This window comes from Eurytemora carolleeae, unplaced genomic scaffold (assembly GCF_000591075.1).
Source record: "Eurytemora carolleeae unplaced genomic scaffold, Eaff_2.0 scaffold624, whole genome shotgun sequence".
NCBI classification, from domain to species: domain Eukaryota; kingdom Metazoa; phylum Arthropoda; class Copepoda; order Calanoida; family Temoridae; genus Eurytemora; species Eurytemora carolleeae.
The window spans coordinates 13,123-34,297 of record NW_019396553.1 but is presented as its reverse complement, the minus strand read 5'-3'; the positions used below and the strand labels follow the sequence as shown (position 1 = coordinate 34,297).

The 21,175-nt window shown below is 35.4% G+C and overlaps 3 protein-coding genes across 3 annotated transcripts; all 3 read left to right on the top strand.

Annotated features, from left to right (window-relative positions):
* Positions 1-201: 201 nt before the first annotated feature.
* On the top strand, positions 202-6,353 carry LOC111705374 (RNA polymerase II degradation factor 1). The gene is made up of 6 exons (XM_023477890.1): positions 202-1,578; positions 2,762-2,860; positions 3,485-3,673; positions 4,218-4,349; positions 4,744-4,860; positions 6,267-6,353. The coding sequence occupies exons 1-6, from the start codon at positions 448-450 to the stop codon at positions 6,351-6,353; spliced, it is 1,755 nt and encodes a 584-aa protein (XP_023333658.1). The 5' UTR covers positions 202-447.
* Positions 6,354-6,639: 286 nt separating this feature from the next.
* LOC111705394 (stress response protein NST1-like) lies at positions 6,640-14,729 on the top strand. The gene is made up of 6 exons (XM_023477924.1): positions 6,640-6,739; positions 7,504-7,608; positions 9,549-9,676; positions 11,209-11,410; positions 12,048-12,443; positions 14,641-14,729. The coding sequence occupies exons 1-5, from the start codon at positions 6,722-6,724 to the stop codon at positions 12,168-12,170; spliced, it is 576 nt and encodes a 191-aa protein (XP_023333692.1). The 5' UTR covers positions 6,640-6,721; the 3' UTR covers positions 12,171-12,443; positions 14,641-14,729.
* Positions 14,730-15,380: 651 nt separating this feature from the next.
* Positions 15,381-19,604, top strand: LOC111705373 (uncharacterized). The gene is made up of 6 exons (XM_023477889.1): positions 15,381-15,396; positions 15,967-16,031; positions 17,213-17,367; positions 17,504-17,629; positions 18,036-18,131; positions 19,520-19,604. The coding sequence occupies exons 1-6, from the start codon at positions 15,381-15,383 to the stop codon at positions 19,602-19,604; spliced, it is 543 nt and encodes a 180-aa protein (XP_023333657.1).
* The last annotated feature ends 1,571 nt before the right edge of the window (positions 19,605-21,175 follow it).

Here is a 21,175-nt window from a genome sequence, read left to right as displayed (position 1 = left end):
CTTGTCAACTTCACATTTTCGATTATTCCAAAATATAACAATTAATTTTTAATTTCATATTTAAAATTTAAAATTTTACACTTGTGGTTAAAGGCAGGTATAATAATAGTAATGCTAGTAGTGCTTGTAGTATTAGAAAGCTCAATGATGGTTGGGGAAAGCTTTGGAATTTAATAATATGTTTTATTGTTGGTGGTTTAGGTTGCTTTAATACACAGATTGTGAATAGGGCTCAGTAGGTATATTTTCAAAACGTGAACCAGACATTAAACAATTAAGTTGAAAATCTGTTTTGACTGACACAAATTTTGAAACAATAGTTAAGTGTCCCGTTAGGTTTTTCGCCTTTCTCGGAGTGAAATCTAGAATAGAATTTAATGAAACCAAACTGCTCACGCCTTGATTATGGGAGTCTAAGATAATGATGATAGTTTTTATGTGGTTGATATGTTAATGGAAGATAGTGATTTAGATGACATTCTCAATGATATTCTTCAAGATGATGAACCTATAAAGAAGAAGACTCCTATCCGGAGTTCTACAACACAACCTCAAGCTCCTACAGCACCTGGATACAAACCTGAACCTTCTCCAGGTCCTCTAGCAACTGGACCCAACCCTGAACCTTCTCAGGTTCTTCTGACACCCGGATCCAAACATGAACCTTCTCCTGTTAAGAAAGATAATCCAAAAAATGGAAACGCCGAGTCTGATAAACAAAATAAAAAGAAGTTAATGCAAGAACTTTTCCTTGACAAGAAAGAAAAGGAAGATTTTCCAAAGACTGAAAAAGTTAATCTTCAAGAACCTAGGAAAACGGAACCAACCAAATCTATACCCAAACCAGAAGTTAAGGAGGTTCTTAAAGAAAAAGTGTCTGAAAATTCCAAAATGGATTTTGACGACGACATTCTCGGCAAGATAGAAAAACCTCGGGTCGGAGCTTCCAAAGTTAGTTTTATGGACGATATTTTCGGAAAGAAAAGCGAAAAAGAATCAAAATCCAGTTTTCTGGATGATCTTATGAGCGGAGAAACAGGAAAAAGGCGAAGTTCTAAACCAGAAAATGAATTCGTCCTAGACTCCAAGTACAAAAAGAATGAGGATAACGCCGAACTCAACCCTCAGCCTAGAAGAAGAAGAGGAAATCCTGAAGTTCAGACCAAGGAAACTCTGTTTAAAGAAGACAAAACTAAAGAATCTATCGGTGCTGCGGAGGACAATCCTTTTCCTTGGATGGCGAAGACGTCTGAAACCAAACCTCCTCAAGAACCACCTCAACAACAACAACAAAATATACCTCAACAACCACCTGGTGCCACCCAACAACCTCAACAGCCTCAAGTAAGTACCTACCAACAACCTGCAGTTGGGCATCAACCACCAATGCCCACCTATCAACAACAAGCGCCTTACAACTCGGTTCCTAATCCCTATCTCCCGCAACCAGTGCTTCCTCAGTACCAACCGCAACTTCTTCCTACCCAGCAGTATCAACCGCTACCTCTTCCTGATATAGCAGGACTAGAACGGAACCAGGCAGAAGCTTTCAATAGAGAAATGGAAAATCTTAATCAGGTTAAAATTATAACATTTCTTTAGGGGTGCTAACAAGGAGGCTGAGCTGGGGTTCTCCCTCCCCCCCCCCCCCACACTCATATTTTACATTGCCTTTTTTCAGGCTTAAAACTCCACGTTATGACGATATATATATTATCACCCATATTATATATTCTATACCGTTACACTTTCTATGATAATTATCTATATTTTCTATAATGTTACTTTTTTATAGTTATCTAAATTCTCTGTATTGTTTACACTTAATTTATAATTCTCTATATTTTCTATAACTAGGCTTTTAGGGCGCTTCGTTCACATCTTGTATTTTAACTTTTAATTGTGTATCTATCTGCGATCATCTTCTCTTTGTACAATATAAAACAATAACAAAAAAAAGTTTGCGGATTTAATAATATTTTTTCGCGCATTTTCAAAATTTAACGAAAATCAAAAAACTTTTGAACACACATTTTTGCAATTTTGAGCATATATAAACCTTACACTTTCTATATTCATCTATATTTTCTATAATGTTACACTTTCTATATTCATCTATATTTTATATAATGTTACACTTTTTATATTCAGCTATATTTTCTAGAATGTTACACTTTCTATGTTAATCTATATTTTCTATAATGTTACACTTTCTATATTCATCTATTTTTTCCATATGTCACAATTTTTCTTATAATTTTTTTCTAAAATGTTGCAATTTCTATAATTACATTGATTCTATAATGTTACACTTTATATAATTCTATAATAATTCTTAGTTAGATAAGTAAACATTACAATAGCTTAAAAGATAAATAATAAAAAGAAAAATCTATTCTTTGTAAAAGTTTCCACGTTAAGTAATATCTAAGTAATTTAGTTTTTAAATTAGTATTGTTAAAACATTATAGGAAAAGAACTTAAAAGAAAGGTTAAACAGACAATTGTAATTATACAGATGTAATCTTATATATAGTGGAGGAGGAGCTTTAGTAAAAAAAAGACTCTATCTGGCTTATCTTAAAAGCACTCTCGGGGACGGTTTGGAAATCTTTTGTCCCCCTTTTGAAACATAAGAACACCATAGATATGTTATGTTTCCCCTTGAATCCAGCATATTTGCCCCCTCCCGAGCACTCCCAAGAATGGGGGCCAAAAAATGAACGCTTCGCAAGCCTTTTTGACGACGTTCTCCCTGTAGATGATGCAGCAGAGGAAGGCAGAGCAGATGGCAGGGATGGAACGGCAGAGAGAGCAGATGGAGAGAGCAGTGAGAGAAATGCAAGAGCGAAATTTCAGGGTGAGTAAAAAGTAACATAAAATCCCTATTATATGATTTTGTTTCATGTACATTGTACAATGTGTATATATATATATATAAATATATATATATAAAGAGAGAAGTGAAATGTTCACTGAGGGAATGTTTAGCAAGAAAACGTTAATTAAGGAAACGTTTTGGAAGGAAACATTCAGAAAGTAAACGTTCAGTAAGGGAATGTTCAGTAAAGGAACATTCAGTAAGGAAACGTTCAGTATAAGGAAAGGTTCAGTAAGGAAAGGTTCAGTAATGAAACGATCAGTAAGGAAACGTTCAGTAAGGAAACTTTTCAGTAAGAAAACGTTAAATAAGGAAACGTTCAGTAGGGAAACGTTCAGTAATGAAACGATCAGTAAGGAAACGTTCAGAAAGGAAACGTTCAGTAAGGAAACTTTTCAGTAAGAAAACGTTAAATAAGGAAATGTTCAGTAGGGAAACATTCAGTAAGGAAACATTCAGTAAGGAAACGTTCAGTAAGGGAAAGCTCAGTAAGGGAACGTTCAGTAAAGAAACGTTCAGTAAGGGAACGTTTAGTAAGGAATCATTCTGTAAGGAAACGTTCTGTAAGTGCTTCGATTTAATTTACAAAATGTTTGTTGTCAGCTTAGTCAGCAGCAAGCAGAGCAGGGTCAACGTATGCTGACACGGCTGCAGCAGCAGATGGAAGAGGAAGCGAGGAGCAAGCAGAACCTGCTCATCAACCAATTACAGATCATGACAAAGATTAACACTGAGCTACCTGGATACTCTCTGGAGGGTGGAGATATAGACGCCATTATTCAGAAGCTACAGGTAAATAGAAAACGTTTATTTCAGGAACTGAACATAATTGCCAAAAGAATTGAGTCTTTGACCCAAACTTTGATTTGTCTATTTCAAACTATAAATTGTGTTATATTGAATAATCTCAGTTAGCTCAGATAAAGGAATTTGTAAATTTGAATTCGTGGCAAAGACTCAATTAATTTTCTAATTTCTATATTTTCAAAGTTTAGATCCTTTGTTTCATGAATGGCACGGCTTTTTAAAATAAGTCCACGCCTTATTTTGTACTGTAAATTGTTTCTTTTACCTGCAACCATTATTTGTTCGTGCATTGCAGAAACAAAAATAATAAACATTTTGAGTTGCAGAAACCTTCTTATGCATGTTTTCCATCATAACTTCTCGTTTAAAAATGCTATTTAGAAAAACAAAAAAGTTTTGAGTTTCTTATATGCAACCAAATAAATTCACTTTTATCATACTTAGGCGTAAAATTAAGATTACATAAATTTTACCTTTCCCTTTGGTTTAGAATGGAGTTAAATATAATTTTTTTCTTTCTCTCCTGCAGGCCAATGATAAGGAGGAGAAGAAGGAGAGGAGTGAGATAAAGGAGCTGGTTGAGAAGAAGGTGACTGAGATGCAGGACATATTCGTGGCCAAGGAGGGAAGGATTATTGAAAACTATGAACAAGTTGTTAAGGTTTGTGATCTGTTTTATCAATGACTAGCTTGGAAACCCAGTTTTACCGGGAAACTAAATTTTCGCTATTAAGGTCAACCTACACAAATAAGAATTTGAAAACCAACCTAAGAACATTTACCTCGTTCTGTCGGTTCTCCAATACAAAATTGAGGTCAATCGGTCAAGTGTTACCTGAGTTCTGATCAGACAAACAAACAGACAAACAAACAGAGACTACTTCTTTATATATTTATAGATACTAGCCTGGAAACCCCGCTTTACCTGGAAACTAATATTTCCCTTAAAAAGCTACCCAACCAAGTTTAAACCAAACTAAGAACGTTCTATAAATAAATATTCACTCTATAAATTCACTTCAAATTATCTGTACAGTTTCTATAAAATGTTCCAGGATTTAGAGCATAAGCTGGACATGTCGAACGACAGGTGCAGGCAGATGGTTGAGGACTGGAGGGAGGAGAAGGAGAATATGGTGAATCAGCATAAAAAGGATATCAACCTTCTCAAGGTATTTATTCCTCTGCACTTACAAAGAAAATGGAAACTTCTCTTTTATAATCCATATATATTTCCAACACATGGAATGGTGTAAAACTAGCTTTGATATTCAAAACTTAAACTACTAGATCTTAAAGAATTCATAATTTGAAATATCAACGGTCTACGGCACCAGTTTGCAATGGTATTTTAAAAATAGAAGTTAACATCAATATCTACAAAATAAAGCTCTTCGCTTAAAAATATATATATATGTATGTTTATGTATGTTTATATATGTATTTATATATATAAATATTTGTATATATAAATATATATTTGTATGTTAGCATGAAACATAATGTTGATTCACAATAAATATTCAAATCATGTGTTGAATATTTCTTTTCTTATATTTATATATACATATATACAAGGCTTTAAGAGCGCTTCGCGTCCATCTTTTATTTCAATGGTAAACATTTTCTCTTTGTATACATTTCAAAACAAAAACAAAAAAAGTTCGCGGATTTCATAAAAAATCATAAAATGTCGTGGATTTTTAAAATTGATTGGAAATAAAATTTTGTTGGAGGCAAATTTTTTTAATTTTAATCATTTATAAACCATCCCGATCGGTTCAGCTGTTTTGACGTTTAATGGATGCAAACGAACAGACAAGCAAAGTATATATATATATATAGATATTTTAACTGTGAACATGTTCTCTTTGTATACATTGTAAACAAATACAAAAAATAATTTGGCGGATTTCACCATAAAACTTCGTAGATTTTAAAAATGTTCAAAAATTTAATGAAAATCGAATTTTGATGGGGGCAAATTTGTGAAATTTTGATCATTCTTTAACCTTCCCTGGGGCCACGGGAATTCCCACACAAATTTTGGGCCCGATCGGACTCGGTTCAGCAGGTTTGACGTTTATTGGATACAAACAGACAAGCTATAAAATTCGGTGATGGTGATGGACCAAACCTCTGTAGAGTAAAAATAGTAGATGTTAGTTCCACAATTTGAAAATATATTTCGGTCTGGGTTGACCCTAGTCAGTTTTTGAGTTTGTTTCTGTCAGGAAGATTAAAAACAAACTCAGACAAAACAGACAAGCAAAACAAATATATATATAAAGATATATAAATATGTATATAGTTATATGTTAGCCATAGCTGGCCAAACGGCTGGATCGAATGCGCTGAAATTTTTTGAGGAAACCCTTGAGTACCCCGGAGTAATATAGGCTAAAATTAAATGGAAATTTTTCTTTCAAAATTCGATTTAAAAAATCCCACGGGAAACGCCGGGCACTTCAGCTAGTTAGTTCTAATTTATTAAATAATAAATAAATAAGTTACATATATCTAGAGGAAAAAGACTTCACTACATAGAGCTTCTCAAGTTCTCAACCCTGTATTTAAGGAGACCCATACAGAAGCAATGGAGTGCCTGAAGGATGAGTATAGAAGAGTTATTGAACGGATCCAGGGACCGAATTTAATGAATTGAGAGAAGTTGTTGAACTCCATAGAGATGGCTCAAGAATTTTGTATTGCTGGTTCAACTTTAGGTTTTTTTAACTATACTTAGTAACAAAGAGCCAATTGTAGCTCCGATATTTTCGCCGCTCTGATTGGTTTGAAATGTCGGAAAATCAGCTGACTTCACATTAGGGTTGTTGTAAATCTTTAAATTTGAATAAGTGATTCAGGATTTGAGCCAGTTAGCACTTCAGAAGTAGTTGAACTGACTCTTTGTAGTTCAGGGAATTCTCTCCAATTCATTAAATACGGATCCAGGAGATCAGAAGGATTGAGATAGATTCAGAAAAAGAGCATCGAGATACAACGCTTCAGCTCTCAAACCTGGTTCACAATATGCAGTCCAATAGTAAGGTAATTTTCCTTCATACAAACTACTTTTGTTATATGTTTGTTTCAAGAACAGTCAACATTATTTAAAGTGGGCCTTTATTCACAACGATGTCCATAAAACCTTTATCTGTGTAACACTAAGGAAATTATCGTGCTTTCTTGATCAATTCTGTCAATTTCTTCCCTTGTCTTCAGTTTCTGCTGAATAAATCTTTTACTTTTACAGAAAAACTGCAAATGAAAATATTTTTTGGAGAGAAAACAGTAATATCTTTATCTTTTTGCTAAGAAAACGCTTTAAAGGGTACCATTGTGAATCAAACATGTATGCTCTTTAAATGGAGGGTCACTTGAAAAAATGCCAACAGTGGCGGAAATAAGGGGGGTTATTGGGGTTATTTCCCCCCCCCTAGAATCCTGGGGGTAAATACCCCCCCCCCCCTAGAATTCTAGGGGTAATTACTCCTGAACATATATTCAGGCCCTGAATTGCACTCATGCACTCCCATCCTAGTAGATTAAAATTAATCAAACATGAAGACATTCTGAACAAGTTTTTAAGCGCCAAGCCGCGCCGACTTTTTAATGGAGGAAAGAGTTTTTACTTTGTTTTTGTTTTTAAAAAATGGTTGATTTTAAAATTGAATATCTTTTAAATTTGCACAAAAACAATTAAAATGTGCACTGTGCAGATACGTCGGAATCAGATATTTCAAATTTTAAGTCAACATTTTCTAAATGATTCTAAATTCTAAATCAATCTCTTCTTTTTGATATTTCTCCAGGAGATGTCAGATATAAAGGTTAAAGTGGAGAAAGGTCTTGAGAAGCATCTTGATAGTAGAGAGGTTCAACTCCAGGTTCAAGAACATCAGCTCAAGATACTCCAGGTAGGATTTATAGCAGCAGAGTAGAGAAGTTCAAAAATAACAGCTCAAAATACTCCAGGTAGGGTTCATAGTAGGAGAGTAGAGATTTTCAACTTCAGGTTCAAAAACAGCAGCTAAAGATACTCCAGTGGCCGAATTTAAAGAATTTGAGCGGCGGTTTAAATTTAAGCCGCGGTTTAAATATGGTTGGTTCCACTTAAAATTGTATCAAATGTTTAAAGATTTAAGCCGGCGCTTAATTTAAACCGGGTTTTGGCGGATTTAAACCACGGCTCAAATTCTTTAAATTCCATCTCTGGTTTATAATAGTAGAGTAGAAAGTTCAACTCCAGGTTCCAGAACAGCAGCTCAAAATACTCCAGGTAGGGTTTATAGTAGGAGAGTAGAGAAGGTAAACTCCAGGTTCAAGAACAGCAGCTCAAGATACTCCAGGTAGGGTTTATAGCAGTAGAGTAGAGAAGTTTAAGAAAAGCAGCTCAAGATACTCCAGGTAGGGTTTATAGTAGGAGAGTAGAGGTTTGGGAGGAAAGAGGTTAAGGAGAGGAGAGGTTTTATGTAGTGTTATTAATCGTTTTTAAAAACAATCCAAAAAACGATCGTTTTTCGTTTCGTTTTTTTTCTTCTAAAAATGATCGTTTCGTTTTTTGAAAATACGACCTTTTTTAAACGAACCACTCGTTTTGAACTTTAAAAAATATAGTTTTTAAAACGATCGTTTCGTTTTTTTAAAAAGTGGAAATCGATCCATCCCTAGGTTTAGGAGAGTAAAGGTTTAGTGGTTTGGGAGAGTTAGGAGAGTAGAGATTTAGGCGAGTAGAGGTTTATTAGAGTAGAGGTTTAGTAGAGTAGAGGTTCAGTAGATTAGAGGTTTAGTAGAGTAGAAGTTTAGGAGAGGAGAGGTTTAGGAGAGTACAGGTTTAGTAGAGTAGAGGTTTATGATAGTATTGTATATGAATAAAAATCAATAAAGCAATGCACTGAGTTTCTCAAATATTCTACGAGTCTTTAAAGATGGGGGGGGGGGGAAGGGGGCATGATTCCCCTTGGTAGCTATGATCTCAGCGATCCAAAACGTCCTTGAATTGCTGATCGTAAAAGATCAACAAAACTCGCCCACTGTTACAATAGGAGAGGATTATGAGACGCGAGAGGCTTAGGAGAGTAAAGGTTCAGATGAGTAGAGGTTTAAAATAAAAGAGGCTTAATAGTGTAGAGATTAAGGAGAGTATAGAGGTTGAGTAGAGTAGAGGTTTAGGAGAGTAGAGATTAAGGAGAGTATAGGTTTAGGAGAGTATAGGTTAAGTAGAGTAGAGGTTTAGGAGAGTACAGGTCTAGTAGAGTAGAGGTTTAGGAGAGGATAGGTTTAGAAGAGAAGAGCTTTAGGAGAGTAGTGGTTTAGGAGAGCAGAGGTTTAGGAAAGTAGAGGTTTAGGAGAGTGGAGGTTTAGGAGAGTAATGGTTTATTAGAGGAGAGGTTCATGAGAGTAGAGGTTTAGGAAAGTAGATGTTTAGGAGAGTAGAGGTTTAGGAGAGGAGTGGAGGAGAGTAAAGGTTTAGAAGAGAAGAGGTTTAAAAGAGTAGAGATTTAAAAGGGAAGAGGTTTAAAAGAGTAGAGATTTAAAAGAGAAGAGGTTTAAAAGAGTAGAAGTTTAGAAGAGAAGAGGTTTAAAAGAGTAGAGATTTAAAATGGACGAGGTTTAAAAGAGTAGAGATTTAAAAAAGAAGAGGTTTAAAAGAGTAGAGGTTTAAAAGAGTAGAGGTTGAGGAGAGAAGAGCTTTAAAAGAGTAGAGATTTAAAAGAGAAGAGGTTTAAAAGAGTACAGGTTCAGGAGAGGAGAGATTTGATAATGTAGAGGTTTAAGTAGACGTCCTTATGAGTTATATGAACATTTAGAAACACTAGTTTATCACCATATATCTAATTCTGGTATTATCGTTTAGGAATCACTATCAGAGCAGCAGGTTTCGAACGAGAAAGAGCGGGAGAAGCTGATGGATATGCTCCAGCAGCTTAGGAAGGAGTTGGTGGAAAAACAAGCAGAGATAGACAGAGAGAGAAGAGATATCAGGTCAGAGCTCAAAACTTTTGTATTGTTAATCCTCTCAGTAAGCACTAATCCATATCTTTTACATGTTAATTCTCTCAGTAATAACTAATCTGTATCTTTTGTATGTTAATCCTCTGAGTAAGCACTAATCCATATATTTTGCATGTTAATCCTCTCAGTAAGCACTAATCCATATTTTTTGCATGTTAATTCTCTCAGTAAGCACTAATCCGTATCTTTTGCATGTTAATCCTTTCAGTAATAACTAATCTGTATCTTTTGCATGTTAATCCTTTCAGTAATAACTTATCTGTATCTTTTGCATGTTAATCCTCTAAGTAAGCACTAATCCATATCTTTTGCATGTTAATCCTTTCAGTAAGCACTAATCCGTATCTTTTGCATGTTAATCCTCTCATTAAGCGCTAATCCGTATCTTTTGCATGTTAATCCTCTCAGTAAGCACTAATCCATATCTTTTGCATGTTAATTCTCTCAGTAATCACTAATCAGTATCTTTTGCATGTTAATCCTTTCAGTAATAACTAATCTGTATCATTTGCATGTTAATCCTCTAAGTAAGCACTAAACCGTATCTTTTCTATTGTAAATCCTCTCAGTAAGCACTAATCCATATCTATTGCATGTTAATCCTCAGCTCAGTAAGCACTAATCCGTATCTTTTGCATATTAATTCTCTCAGTATAAGCACTAAAAATTCACACGAGATCATTTAAGAACGGGAATATGGCGCTTGATCTTTACTACACCTTAAACTATCCACCCTTCACAGAAAATTGACTGGGTACTGAATCATCTCAAAGGAACTAATAACTTGCATCAAACCGCAAATTTTTGGAACCTGTGGCCGAATTTAAAGAATTTGAGCGGCGGTTTAAATTTAAGCCGCGGCTTAAATATGGTTGGTTCCACTTAAAATTGTATCAAATGTTTCAAGATTTAAGCCGGCGCTTAATTAAAACCGGGTTTTGGCAGATTTAAACCGCGGCTCAAATTCTTTAAATTCCATCTCAGATGTCGTAAACCTTTAATATTTCAAACTATGAATTCCCACTTGATTAAATGGTCACAGTTTGAAAATAAAAGTTTATTCCATCAGAGCCCGCGATTTAAAAACTTCGACTCGAGCCGTAATTCCTTAAACCCGACTTTAAGACCCAATCTTTGACTCGACTTAAGGAGTTAGACCCAATGAAAATAAAACCGACCTTGGTTGGTTTTAGTGGAGAATAAGGCTCTATGTTGAGTATTGTTCTCATAAAAACCCGGAATGCGACAATTCCTACCATGAAAATCCGCCAAATAGAATATTAAACCGGTTTTTTGAACTCAACTCTGTGTAAATAAGATGCAGCTTGAATCCAAAAGCTCAAGCCGTTAATAAGACCCAACGACAGCTTAGACCCGAGCCGTATTTTCCCGAATTTTTTGAATCGCGGGCTCTAGTTGCAAAGTTACAGGGGTTGGAATTCAAAATTTTAGTAAAAGTTTCTATTTAAAAATGGGTGGATCAAGATTTTGATATTGTTAAGTTATGAAAGAAAGCAGCATGAGATGGAGAAGGAGAGCTTTCACCATGAGAAGGAGACTCTGTTAGAGAGCTTAAAGGAGGAGAAGAGGAAGGTGGGGGAGGACAAGATCAAGGGAATGCGGGAGATAGAGAAGATGAAAACGGAACTGATGAGCCAGCAGAGGGAGGTTAGGAGGGAGAAGCAGATGTACTACATACACAAGGAAATCATGAAACATGAGCTCACAACTTTTGAACAGTTAATTAATTTAGAAAGCTCTAATCCGAATCTTTTTTACTCCGACAGATGAAGTTAATTCCCAGAAAACATCTCGAACGTTTGACTAATCGGAGGACACTTAAAGTCTGCTCTTGACCAACGAAAGATCGCAAACATTAGTGTCTGCTGTTGTTTGCCAATTAGGCATTTATAGGAGCAAATTAAGTTTCCTGCTGAATACGTATTTCCGATTTTCATATTGATCTTTCTTCTATAAAACTATCATTAAGTTTTACCTTAATAACAATTTCTCCTGCTCAGATTCACTTACTAATCCTATGCCTAGAGCAAGATAGTTAACCTACTAATCCTATACCTAGAGCAAGATAGTTTACCTACTAATCCTATACCTAGAGCAAGATAGTTTACCTACTAATCCTATACCTAGAGCAAGTTAGTTCACCTACTAATCCTATACCTAGGGCAAGGTGATTCACCTTCTAATCCTATACCTAGAGCAAGATAGTTCACCTACTAATCCTATACCTAGAGCAAGATGATTCACCTTCTAATCCTATACCTAGAGCAAGATAGTTAACCTACTAATTATAAACCTAGAGCAAGGTTTTATGATTTGACAGAGGATAAATCCTACGGATGAGTTTATAGAAGACCCTGGAGTAGATAAGGATGAGGTTGAAGGGATAATCAGAGCAGTAGAATATGAGAAAACTACGCTGAAAGGGACTGTTGACTTTAAGTGACCACCCCACTTATTTAAAAATGTCATGCCCGATGCCCATTGGTACCCTTCACTAATATGCACCCTTACCTGAGTAAAAGTGAGAGAGATATATTCGTTTTTACATACCTAAAAATTGTATTCCTTTTCTCTGCCTTCTGCGTAAATTCGGAAGTTATTTTTACTTGAAATTCCGTCTACAGTCTCATTAAAGGACAACGAGAAACTTTAAAAAAGAACAAGGATAAGATTCAGAACGAGAGGAAGAAAATTGAACTTCAGAAAAGAGAACTTGGTAAATATTTGATTAGTGATTAAAGGACAATGGACGACTTTTTTCATCAGTTTTTTAACCCTATTCCCGCTGGGGGGGGGTCAATTTGACCCCCCCCTGTAGTTTTTTTTACATAACTCAAAAAGTATTGGTCTGAGGCTGTTGAAATTNCATTTAGTTTTACATTTTTCGATTCGAATATTTGTACTAAATTTCAGCTTAGTAGCTTTGGCAAAATTTTCACAAATTTTCACCATTTCCTGAAGACCTGTTCTGCTAGGAGAAAGCAGGATAATATCATCTGCATATACCCAGATGCCCATATAGACACCCTGGATTTGGCATCCAATAGTTGAACATCGTAATAGCTTGATAATTTTGTCAATGTAAATACAGAATAGCACAGGGGAAGAAACTGCTCCTTGTCTGACACCATTTTGTACATTGAAGGTATTTGAGAATGCATTACCCCATCTAACATTACATTTTTGATTTGAGTAAATGAACATTAAACACCTTAATGCTAGAGGTGAAACACCCCTCTCCAATAACTCTGTGAAGAGCACTTCCCATGACACAAGATCAAATGCCTTACTCAGATCCATTGCACAAGCATAAACTGCTCTACCAGCTCTGTTATAATAATCCACTACAGAGTTGACCCCCCAGCTGCACATTGTAGTACTGGCTAGCTTCTGAAACCCAAACTGAAGTTCATCTGTGGTCAGCTTATCAGAGTTTAGAATTAATATCAACCAGTCAAACCATTTTAGAATCAAGCTGCCAATGGCAATTGCCCTGTAATTGTCACTGATAGCAATGTCATCTAAGTTGTCCTTCACTATGGGCACTAATGTGCACAGTAGTAATGTGCACTGTTTCCATACTGCAGTTGTACTTCACATATTTGTGTTGTATAACCTTTTGGGCCCTGGAAAATTATTTTATAGAAAATCCAAAATTAATATTAATATAAAACCAAATTATGAAATAGGCTGGTTTCATAATTGACCAATGATCATTTCACATAGACTCTATGCTTTTCACTTTACATTACAAACGATGATTATCCGTTATAACTATAAATCAAATGATGTTTTTTATTCACCTAATTCATTTTATTAAGTTTATTTAACAACAAAAATTCGAAACTGAAATGGATATTCTAGGGAACATACTGTATTAATGTACTCTACTGCATATAATTTGTGAACATTTACATGATTTGTACACTTTGAACTCCCTTTCAGGCTGAAAAGGGACTGACAAAATTAATACCGACGGATTGTATAAATTCCCCTCTAATATTCTATTTGGGTCTTCCGCTTTAGGTAAATTGGCGGTACAATCCAAACTTAGACCGCAAAGGTCGGATATTCAAATGTACATTTTTGCGGTGCGTCTCCACAAAATGGAACTGAATTTTCTAATTTTAAAATCTCTCCAACCTAATGTTGCAGTTTGTTGACCTTATATTTCAAATTATATATTCCATGAATTCCATGCTGGATCAAATAATTTAAGTTTGAAATATGTATGAAAAAATCAGAGTTTGTGGCAAGTGTTAAATTCTTTTACTAAATCCAATAATTGTCCATATTGTATCCTAAATACAAATTTTCTTCTATTACACTACTAGCTTGGAAACCCAGCTTTGCCTGGAGTTTTCCCCACAAAAGTCGACCCACACTCAACTTAAAATTCTAAATTAAACAAAGAACATTTCCCATGGTTCTACCGAGTTTCCGAAATTTGAGGCAAATACGTTCATGGGTTCAACAAAATAACATTGATAACAACTTTACGGTTTGATTGTGTCTCCACAAAAAAAACAGATCGCTTACCACAAGTCTTTTGTCTATCCAACCCAATGTCGTAGACCTATGAAATTTAAAACTAAGAATTCTGTCCGATCAAATAGTCACAAGTTGGAATTATCAATAGTTGACACTATCGTTTTACGAAAATATATTATTTTTAATACTATTATCATCTTTTATTGGTTTTATTACACAATTTTAACTTGAACAAAAAATGTTAGGTTTTTAAAACGGTTTAAAATCCTTCACAACTATTTTTTCTGTGATATTTTGATAAATTCAAATACATTCAAAAATGTTAATTGTCAGCTTTAGGGTTGATTAAATGTCGTCTTCCTATAACTCGGTTTTAAGAGTCTTGATGTCTAAAATAAAATCATAAGTTTTAACTTGTTTAGCGAACACGGTGGAGAAATTGTTCGAGGTTGAGAGGGGATTGAATGAAAAGTTCCGTTGTATTGATGAATGCAAAAAGAATATAGAGAAGGTATAGAGAAAACTATCATTTTGTTCATAATATCAAAAGAATGAAAGCATTTCGAAAAGTTGTTGAGAAATGATGAACAAGTTGTTAGGGATATCTCTCACATTTTTTAATAACATGAATTCTGTTCGTAACTTCAAAGAAAATGATCGTAACATTGTACAAAATGATTATAATTTCAAACAAAATATTCGAGACTTCTAATAAAATTATCCTAATTTCAAACTAAATGATCATAAGTCGGAACAAAATCAAATGTTCACGATTAAGAATGTTTTTTGTCAGGTAAAGGAAGATGCCGCAAACTATTCCCAAATCTCAGATGGAATAGAGGAAAAGATGTTGGAGGCGTTGGAGGAGATTCAGGTAAACAGTTAATGTTGGAGGCATTGGAGGAGATTCAGGTAAACAGTTTATGTTGGAGGCGTTGGAGGAGATTCAGGTGAACAGTTAATTTTGGAGGGATTGGAGGAGATTGAGGTAAACAGTTAATGTTGGAGGCATTGGAGGAGATTCAGGTAAACAGTTAATGTTGGAGGCATTGGAGAAGATTCAGGTAAACAGTTAATGTTGGAGGCATTGGAGGAGATTCAGGTAAACAGTTAATGTTGGCGGCATGGAAGGAGATTCAGTTAAACAGTTAGTGTTGAAGGCATGGAAGGAGATTCAGGTAAACAGTTAATGTTGGAGGGATTGGAGGAGATTCAGGTAAATATTTGATGTTGGAGGCATCGGAGGAAAATCAAGTAAATATTCAATGTTGGAGGCGTTGGAGGAGATTCAGGTAAACAGTTAATGTTAGAGGCGTTGGAGGAGAATCAGGTAAATAATCAATGTTGGAGGCATTGGAGGAGATTCAGGTAAACAGTTAATGTTGGAGGCGGCTCAGGTAAACAGTTAATGTTGGAGGCGTTGGGGGAGATTCAGGTAAACAGTTAATGTTGGAGGCATTGGAGGAGATTCAGGTAAACAGTTAATGTTGGAGGCATTGGAGGAGATTCAGGTAAACAGTTAATGTTGGAGGCATTGGAGAAGATTCAGGTAAACAGTTAATGTTGGAGGCGTTGGAGGAGATTCAGGTAAACAGTTAATGTTGGTAATGTTGGAGGCGTTGGAAGAGATTCAGGTAAACAGTTAATGTTGGTAATGTTGGAGGCGTTGGAGGAGATTCAGGTAAACAGTTAATGTTGGTAATGTTGGAGGAGATTCAGGTAAACAGTTAATGTTGGTAATGTTGGAGGCATTGGAGGAGAATCAGGTAAACAGTTAATGTTGGTAATGTTGGAGGCGTTGGAGGAGATTCAGGTAAACAGGTAATGTTGGAGGCATTGGAGGAGATTTAGGTAAACAGTTAATGTTGGAGGCATTGGAGGAGAATCAGGTAAATATTTGATGTTGGAGGCATCGGAGAAGAATCAGGTAAATATTTAATGTTGGAGGCATTGGAGGAATCAGATAAATATTTGATGTTGGAGGCATTGGAGGAGAATCAGGTAAATATTTAATGTTGGAGGGATTGGAGGAGAATCAGGTAAATATTTGATGTTGGAGGCATTGGAGGAGAATTAGGTAAATATTTAATGTTGGAGGCATTGGAGGAGAATCAGGTAAATATTTAATGTTGGAGGCATTGGAGGAGAATCAGGTAAGTATTTAATGTTGGAGGCGTTGGAGGAAAATCAGGTAAATATTTAATGTTGGATGCGTTGGAGGAAAGTTCCATTTTCAAGGGGGGCATGTTAGTAGTATTTTTTAGGCATCTAGAGCTAGATATATATAAATCATGAAATACAAAAAAAATCAAAAAATTGTGAAATGCTTTATCAATGTGAACTCCTGATGTTTTTATGATATGTTTTTGTTTTCATAAACATGGGTTCTTCACAAGAATATTTAACATTTTACCAATGTGCAATAACCTTACAACGCAATTAAAGCTTGCGATTTTAAACCCAATCATTAAAAAAAATTGTATTCATTATCATCATTATTATTGTTATTATTATTATTATTATTATTATTATTATTATTTATATTCTATTTATTCGTACACAATTATAATGGTACAATTTAAAATCAACGAGAAATGAGATATATAATACATAAAATATAGAATTAATATAAAGTCGAAAACAATCAAATAAAATAAAAAAAATAAAAACTTAGTTAGTTTTTACATATATCATCAATAATTACATCTATTTCATTATAGTTAAATCCTTCTAAAACATTTGGATTTGACCGGATTAATAGTAAATCTTTTAACAGTGGAATTCTCCACGCACATTCAGCCGCAATGCAATTCATCAACTGGTATTATAATAATTTCAAATGACTCTCCAATTTCCATGCAAACAGGGCAATAACTGTACTAATAACTGCTTTGCCTGATCAAGTATGAATTAGATATCAATGTTTATAATTTTACTGTCACTGAAATTATAATTACAGTCCCTTTAAAAAGGAACCCAAATATCTACTTCCAGGAGACTATGGTGGAGATGATGAGAACGGAGCAGAGGATAAGAGCGGAGAAGATATCTCTCTCCAGTGATAAGAAGAACCTGGAGAAGCTCAAACAATCTGGATTCTGTCAAAACTGTTCAACCTTGAGACGAGCAACTTCTGCCTCAAATCTAAGGTATGATAAGGATATCTTTCAGTCAGATGGGGACTGAGCCCCCCCTCTCTCAGGCGGGGACTGAGCCCCTCCCCCCTCCCTTTCTCTCAGGCGGGGACTGAGCCCCCCCTTCCCTCTCTTTATCAAATTTTTTTAGATTTGGCGATCGAGGACGCGGTGTAGCCTGGCAGGACACGGAGACAGGACGGGGTAAATCTCCGATTGCGTCCTCTTGGATGGATATTGATGCACAAACCTTACAAAGAGGGAAATATTTCTCCAGGTAGGGTTTAACATACAGAATCTTCAATATTTCTCCAGGTAGGGATTATCATACAGAATCTTCAATATTTCTCCAGGTAGGAATTATCAGACAGAATCTTTAATATTTCTCCAGGTAGGGATTATCATACAAAATCTTAAATATTTCTTCAGGTATGGATTAGTATAAAGAATCTTCAATATTTCTAAAGGTAGGGATTAGAATACAGACTCTTCCATATTTCTCCAGGTATGGATTAGTATAAAGAATCTTCAATATTTCTAAAGGTAGGAATTAGCATAGAGAATCTTCCATATTTCTCCAGGTAAATTCAAATTTGTAGTTTTGGCGTTTAAGCTCGACATGTAAGTTGTTTGTATACTAAAGTATAAAAAATGTAGAAAAAATAGTATTCTTAATATTTTAGAGATGGGTTTCACAAGTCGCCCGGAGATGGGGCAAGTTTTGAGGCTTTAGACTCAACCCTATCCGCGCTCAAGAGAGAATCGGAGAATGACCACAGGAAATCCAATTTTTAAAATTAAAAAATATTCCTTGTTAAATTGTCAGTGTCTCATAAATCCGCTAAGTCAATTTAAGATAGAAAAACAAAGATATCTTAATCATCGTTTATGCCGACTAAGAAAACCTTGATCATAACTTTTTAAGAAAGGAAATCTTAAGTGTCCATTTCCAAGGATGAAATTTTATAATTAATGAGAAAGGTCAAGCCAAGGCTGAATTGTACAGTTCAGTAAACTCATTGGTCAAAGATAAACTTTGTCTGATTTCTTAATCTTTGAGATTAATCCAATGATTAATCCAATGATTAATCCAATGATTAATCCAATGATTAATACAATGATTAATCCGCATCAAATTGAACCACTACGGCTGGACATGTTACCCCTGCTACTCAACTTATTATAAATGAAATAAATTGAGTAACAAACCAGTTGCTTTTCTTAATAAAACCCTGGGTTTTACACCTGGATGAACCAACCCTGGGTATTAAACCTGGATGAACCAACTCTGGGTATTAAACCTGGATGAACTAAACTTGGTTTACACCTGAATGAAACAACCCTGGGTATTAAGCTTGGAGGAACCAACCCTAGATATTAACCTACCGTGGGTATTAAACTGAGATTAACCAACCCTGGGTATCAAAGTTGGATTAACCAACCCTGGGTATTGAACTGGGATTAACCTACCCTGGGTATTAAACTGGGATTAACCAACCCTGGGTATTAAACTGGGATTAACCTACCCTGGGTATTAAACTGGGATTAACCAACCCTGGGTATTAAACTGGGATTAACCTACCCTGGGTATTAAACTGGGATTAACCTACCCTGGGTATTACACCTGAGCTGAAAACTGTGGAATGAGATATCCTTAATCCCAATTACTTAATCACAGTATCCAAAGGAAACACTTTTGATTTTCTTCTTAAACCATCCCTCCCGTTTCTGTGTATAATTAATCTTAAATGGCGCGCAAAATTTCAAATTTATCGGCTTCATATATGCGACTTTGATTGGTTGAATTTTATACCATATTAAAAAAAAAGATAGGATAAAGCATTAATCTCAATATCCACAATTCTAAAGTTTTTAGCTCTGGTTTTTGAATTACATACTAGACCTCTCGAAGGTCTAGGCGGGCTGGGGTAACAGCCTTGGCTGCATGATGATACTTCCAACATGCGGCCTGACCCAGGTCGTATTTACCTGTATACGATCCTAACAGGCCCCCTACCCTGAGGCTCACATCTCATTATCTAATGGGGGTGCTGATGGGTCGCGTTACTCGTTTTTTCTTAGATCACTGAGGCCTTCGTTATAAATAAAACTCTGATATCTAGCAAACATGAGAAATAAAAAAAAATAATAAAATTGGATGAATAAGGTTTCTCCATGATGAGATGGAATACTTGAAATCTGTTAAGAGAATAAATATGAAAACTGTAAATAAATACCAAAATCCTGGATAATTTTTTCCCAAAAAATAAAGATTATCTGTTAAATATCTTGATTTAAAACGAGAAAAAGACAGATTCATCCATGTTTGCCCTTCTATTCTCTCAATACAGCTTTGTTTGCCCTTCTATCCTCTCAATCCGTCCTTGTATAATGTATATCCTTCTATCCTCTCAATCCATCCTTGTTTATCCTTCTATCCTCTCAATCCATCCTTGTTTATCCTTCTATCATCCTCTCAATCCATCCTTGTTTATCCTTCTATCCACGCAATCCATCCTTGTTTATCCTTCTATCCTCTCAATCCATCCTTGTTTATCCTTCTATCCATTCAATCCGCCATTGTTTATCCTTCTATCCTCTCAATACATCCTAGTTTATCCTTCCTCTCAATCCATCCTTGTTTATCCTTCTATCCACGCAATCCATCCTTGCTTATCCTTCTATCCACTCAATCCATCCTTGTTTATCCTTCTATCCTCTCAATCCATCCTTGTTTATCCTTCTATTCTCTCAATCCATCCTTAGTTATCCTTTTATCCTCTCAAATCATCCTTGTTTATCCTTCTATCCTCTCAATCCATCCTTGTTTATCCTTCTATCCTCTCAATACATCCTTGTTTACCTTTCTATCCTCTCAATCCATCCTTATTTACCCTTCTATCCTCTCAATCCATCCTTGTTTACCCTTCCATCCTCTCAATCCATCCTTGTTTATCCTTCCTCTCAATCCATCCTTGTTTATCCTTCTATCCTCTCAACCCATCCTAGTTAATCCTTCCTCTCAATCCATCCTTGTTTATCCTTCTATCCTCTCAATCCATCCTTGTTTATCCTTCTATCCTCTCAACCCATCCTTGTTTATCCTTCTATCCTCTCAATCCATCTTAGCTTATCCTTCCTCTCAATCTACCCTTTTTTCACAGTTTTTTAATGTTTTTTTGTTCACCCTGTTTAAGGAGTAATCTTTAAAAAACCTTTATATCTGAGACACGCTGTATATACAGGGTTACCCACAAACGATGAGACTTTAAAATCGACCTGAAACTTATATTATAAGAAGATCCCTAGGCTAAATCGAGTATTCTGTCTTATTTATTGATTTTTAAAGTTGCAGGGAATCACGTATATTTTAGGAGACACACAACATAGATTCTGTACAGTCGTCTCTAAAATTTCATTCTTTGTGGGTAGCCCTGTATGAAGTATGATTCAACGAGGTTATAGAACACAAAATCACGCAATGTATATGTATACAGGTAGTGATTAGTCCTATAGGTGGAGGAACCCAAGGTAGAGTAAACCGGTGTATATTAGTTCTATAGTTCGAGTATCTGTAGTGCAGTGAGCTGAGACATCTTCAACATTACGCAATCATACACCTCATCTTTACTATATAACTTGAAGATACTTAAAACTGATCTTAAAAATAAGATTTTTTTCTGTCCGTCAAGCGTTTCGTGTTTTAATAAATGTAATGTTAATTTTTTTTCGAAAATGAATTAAATTTTAAAAGGCAGTAATTTCCAAGCTAGGGAACGATTTTTGGACCCCCCCCCCCCCCGCCCGTAGCCAGGGGGGGGGG

Excerpts from the sequence above, each read along its gene's own strand:
- LOC111705374 (XM_023477890.1), top strand. The coding sequence starts at position 448 with ATGTTAATGGAAGATAGTGATTTAGATGACATTCTCAATGATATTCTT. Across the intron at positions 3,674-4,217 it reads CCATTATTCAGAAGCTACAG|GCCAATGATAAGGAGGAGAA; the intron begins GTAAATAGAAAA and ends TCTCTCCTGCAG. Across the intron at positions 4,350-4,743 it reads ACTATGAACAAGTTGTTAAG|GATTTAGAGCATAAGCTGGA; the intron begins GTTTGTGATCTG and ends AAAATGTTCCAG.
- LOC111705394 (XM_023477924.1), top strand. Across the intron at positions 7,609-9,548 it reads ATCAGCTCAAGATACTCCAG|GAATCACTATCAGAGCAGCA; the intron begins GTAGGATTTATA and ends ATTATCGTTTAG. Across the intron at positions 11,411-12,047 it reads AGATGTACTACATACACAAG|AGGATAAATCCTACGGATGA; the intron begins GAAATCATGAAA and ends ATGATTTGACAG.
- LOC111705373 (XM_023477889.1), top strand. Across the intron at positions 17,368-17,503 it reads ACTTCTGCCTCAAATCTAAG|ATTTGGCGATCGAGGACGCG; the intron begins GTATGATAAGGA and ends AAATTTTTTTAG. Across the intron at positions 18,132-19,519 it reads GAATCGGAGAATGACCACAG|GTTTCTCCATGATGAGATGG; the intron begins GAAATCCAATTT and ends TGGATGAATAAG.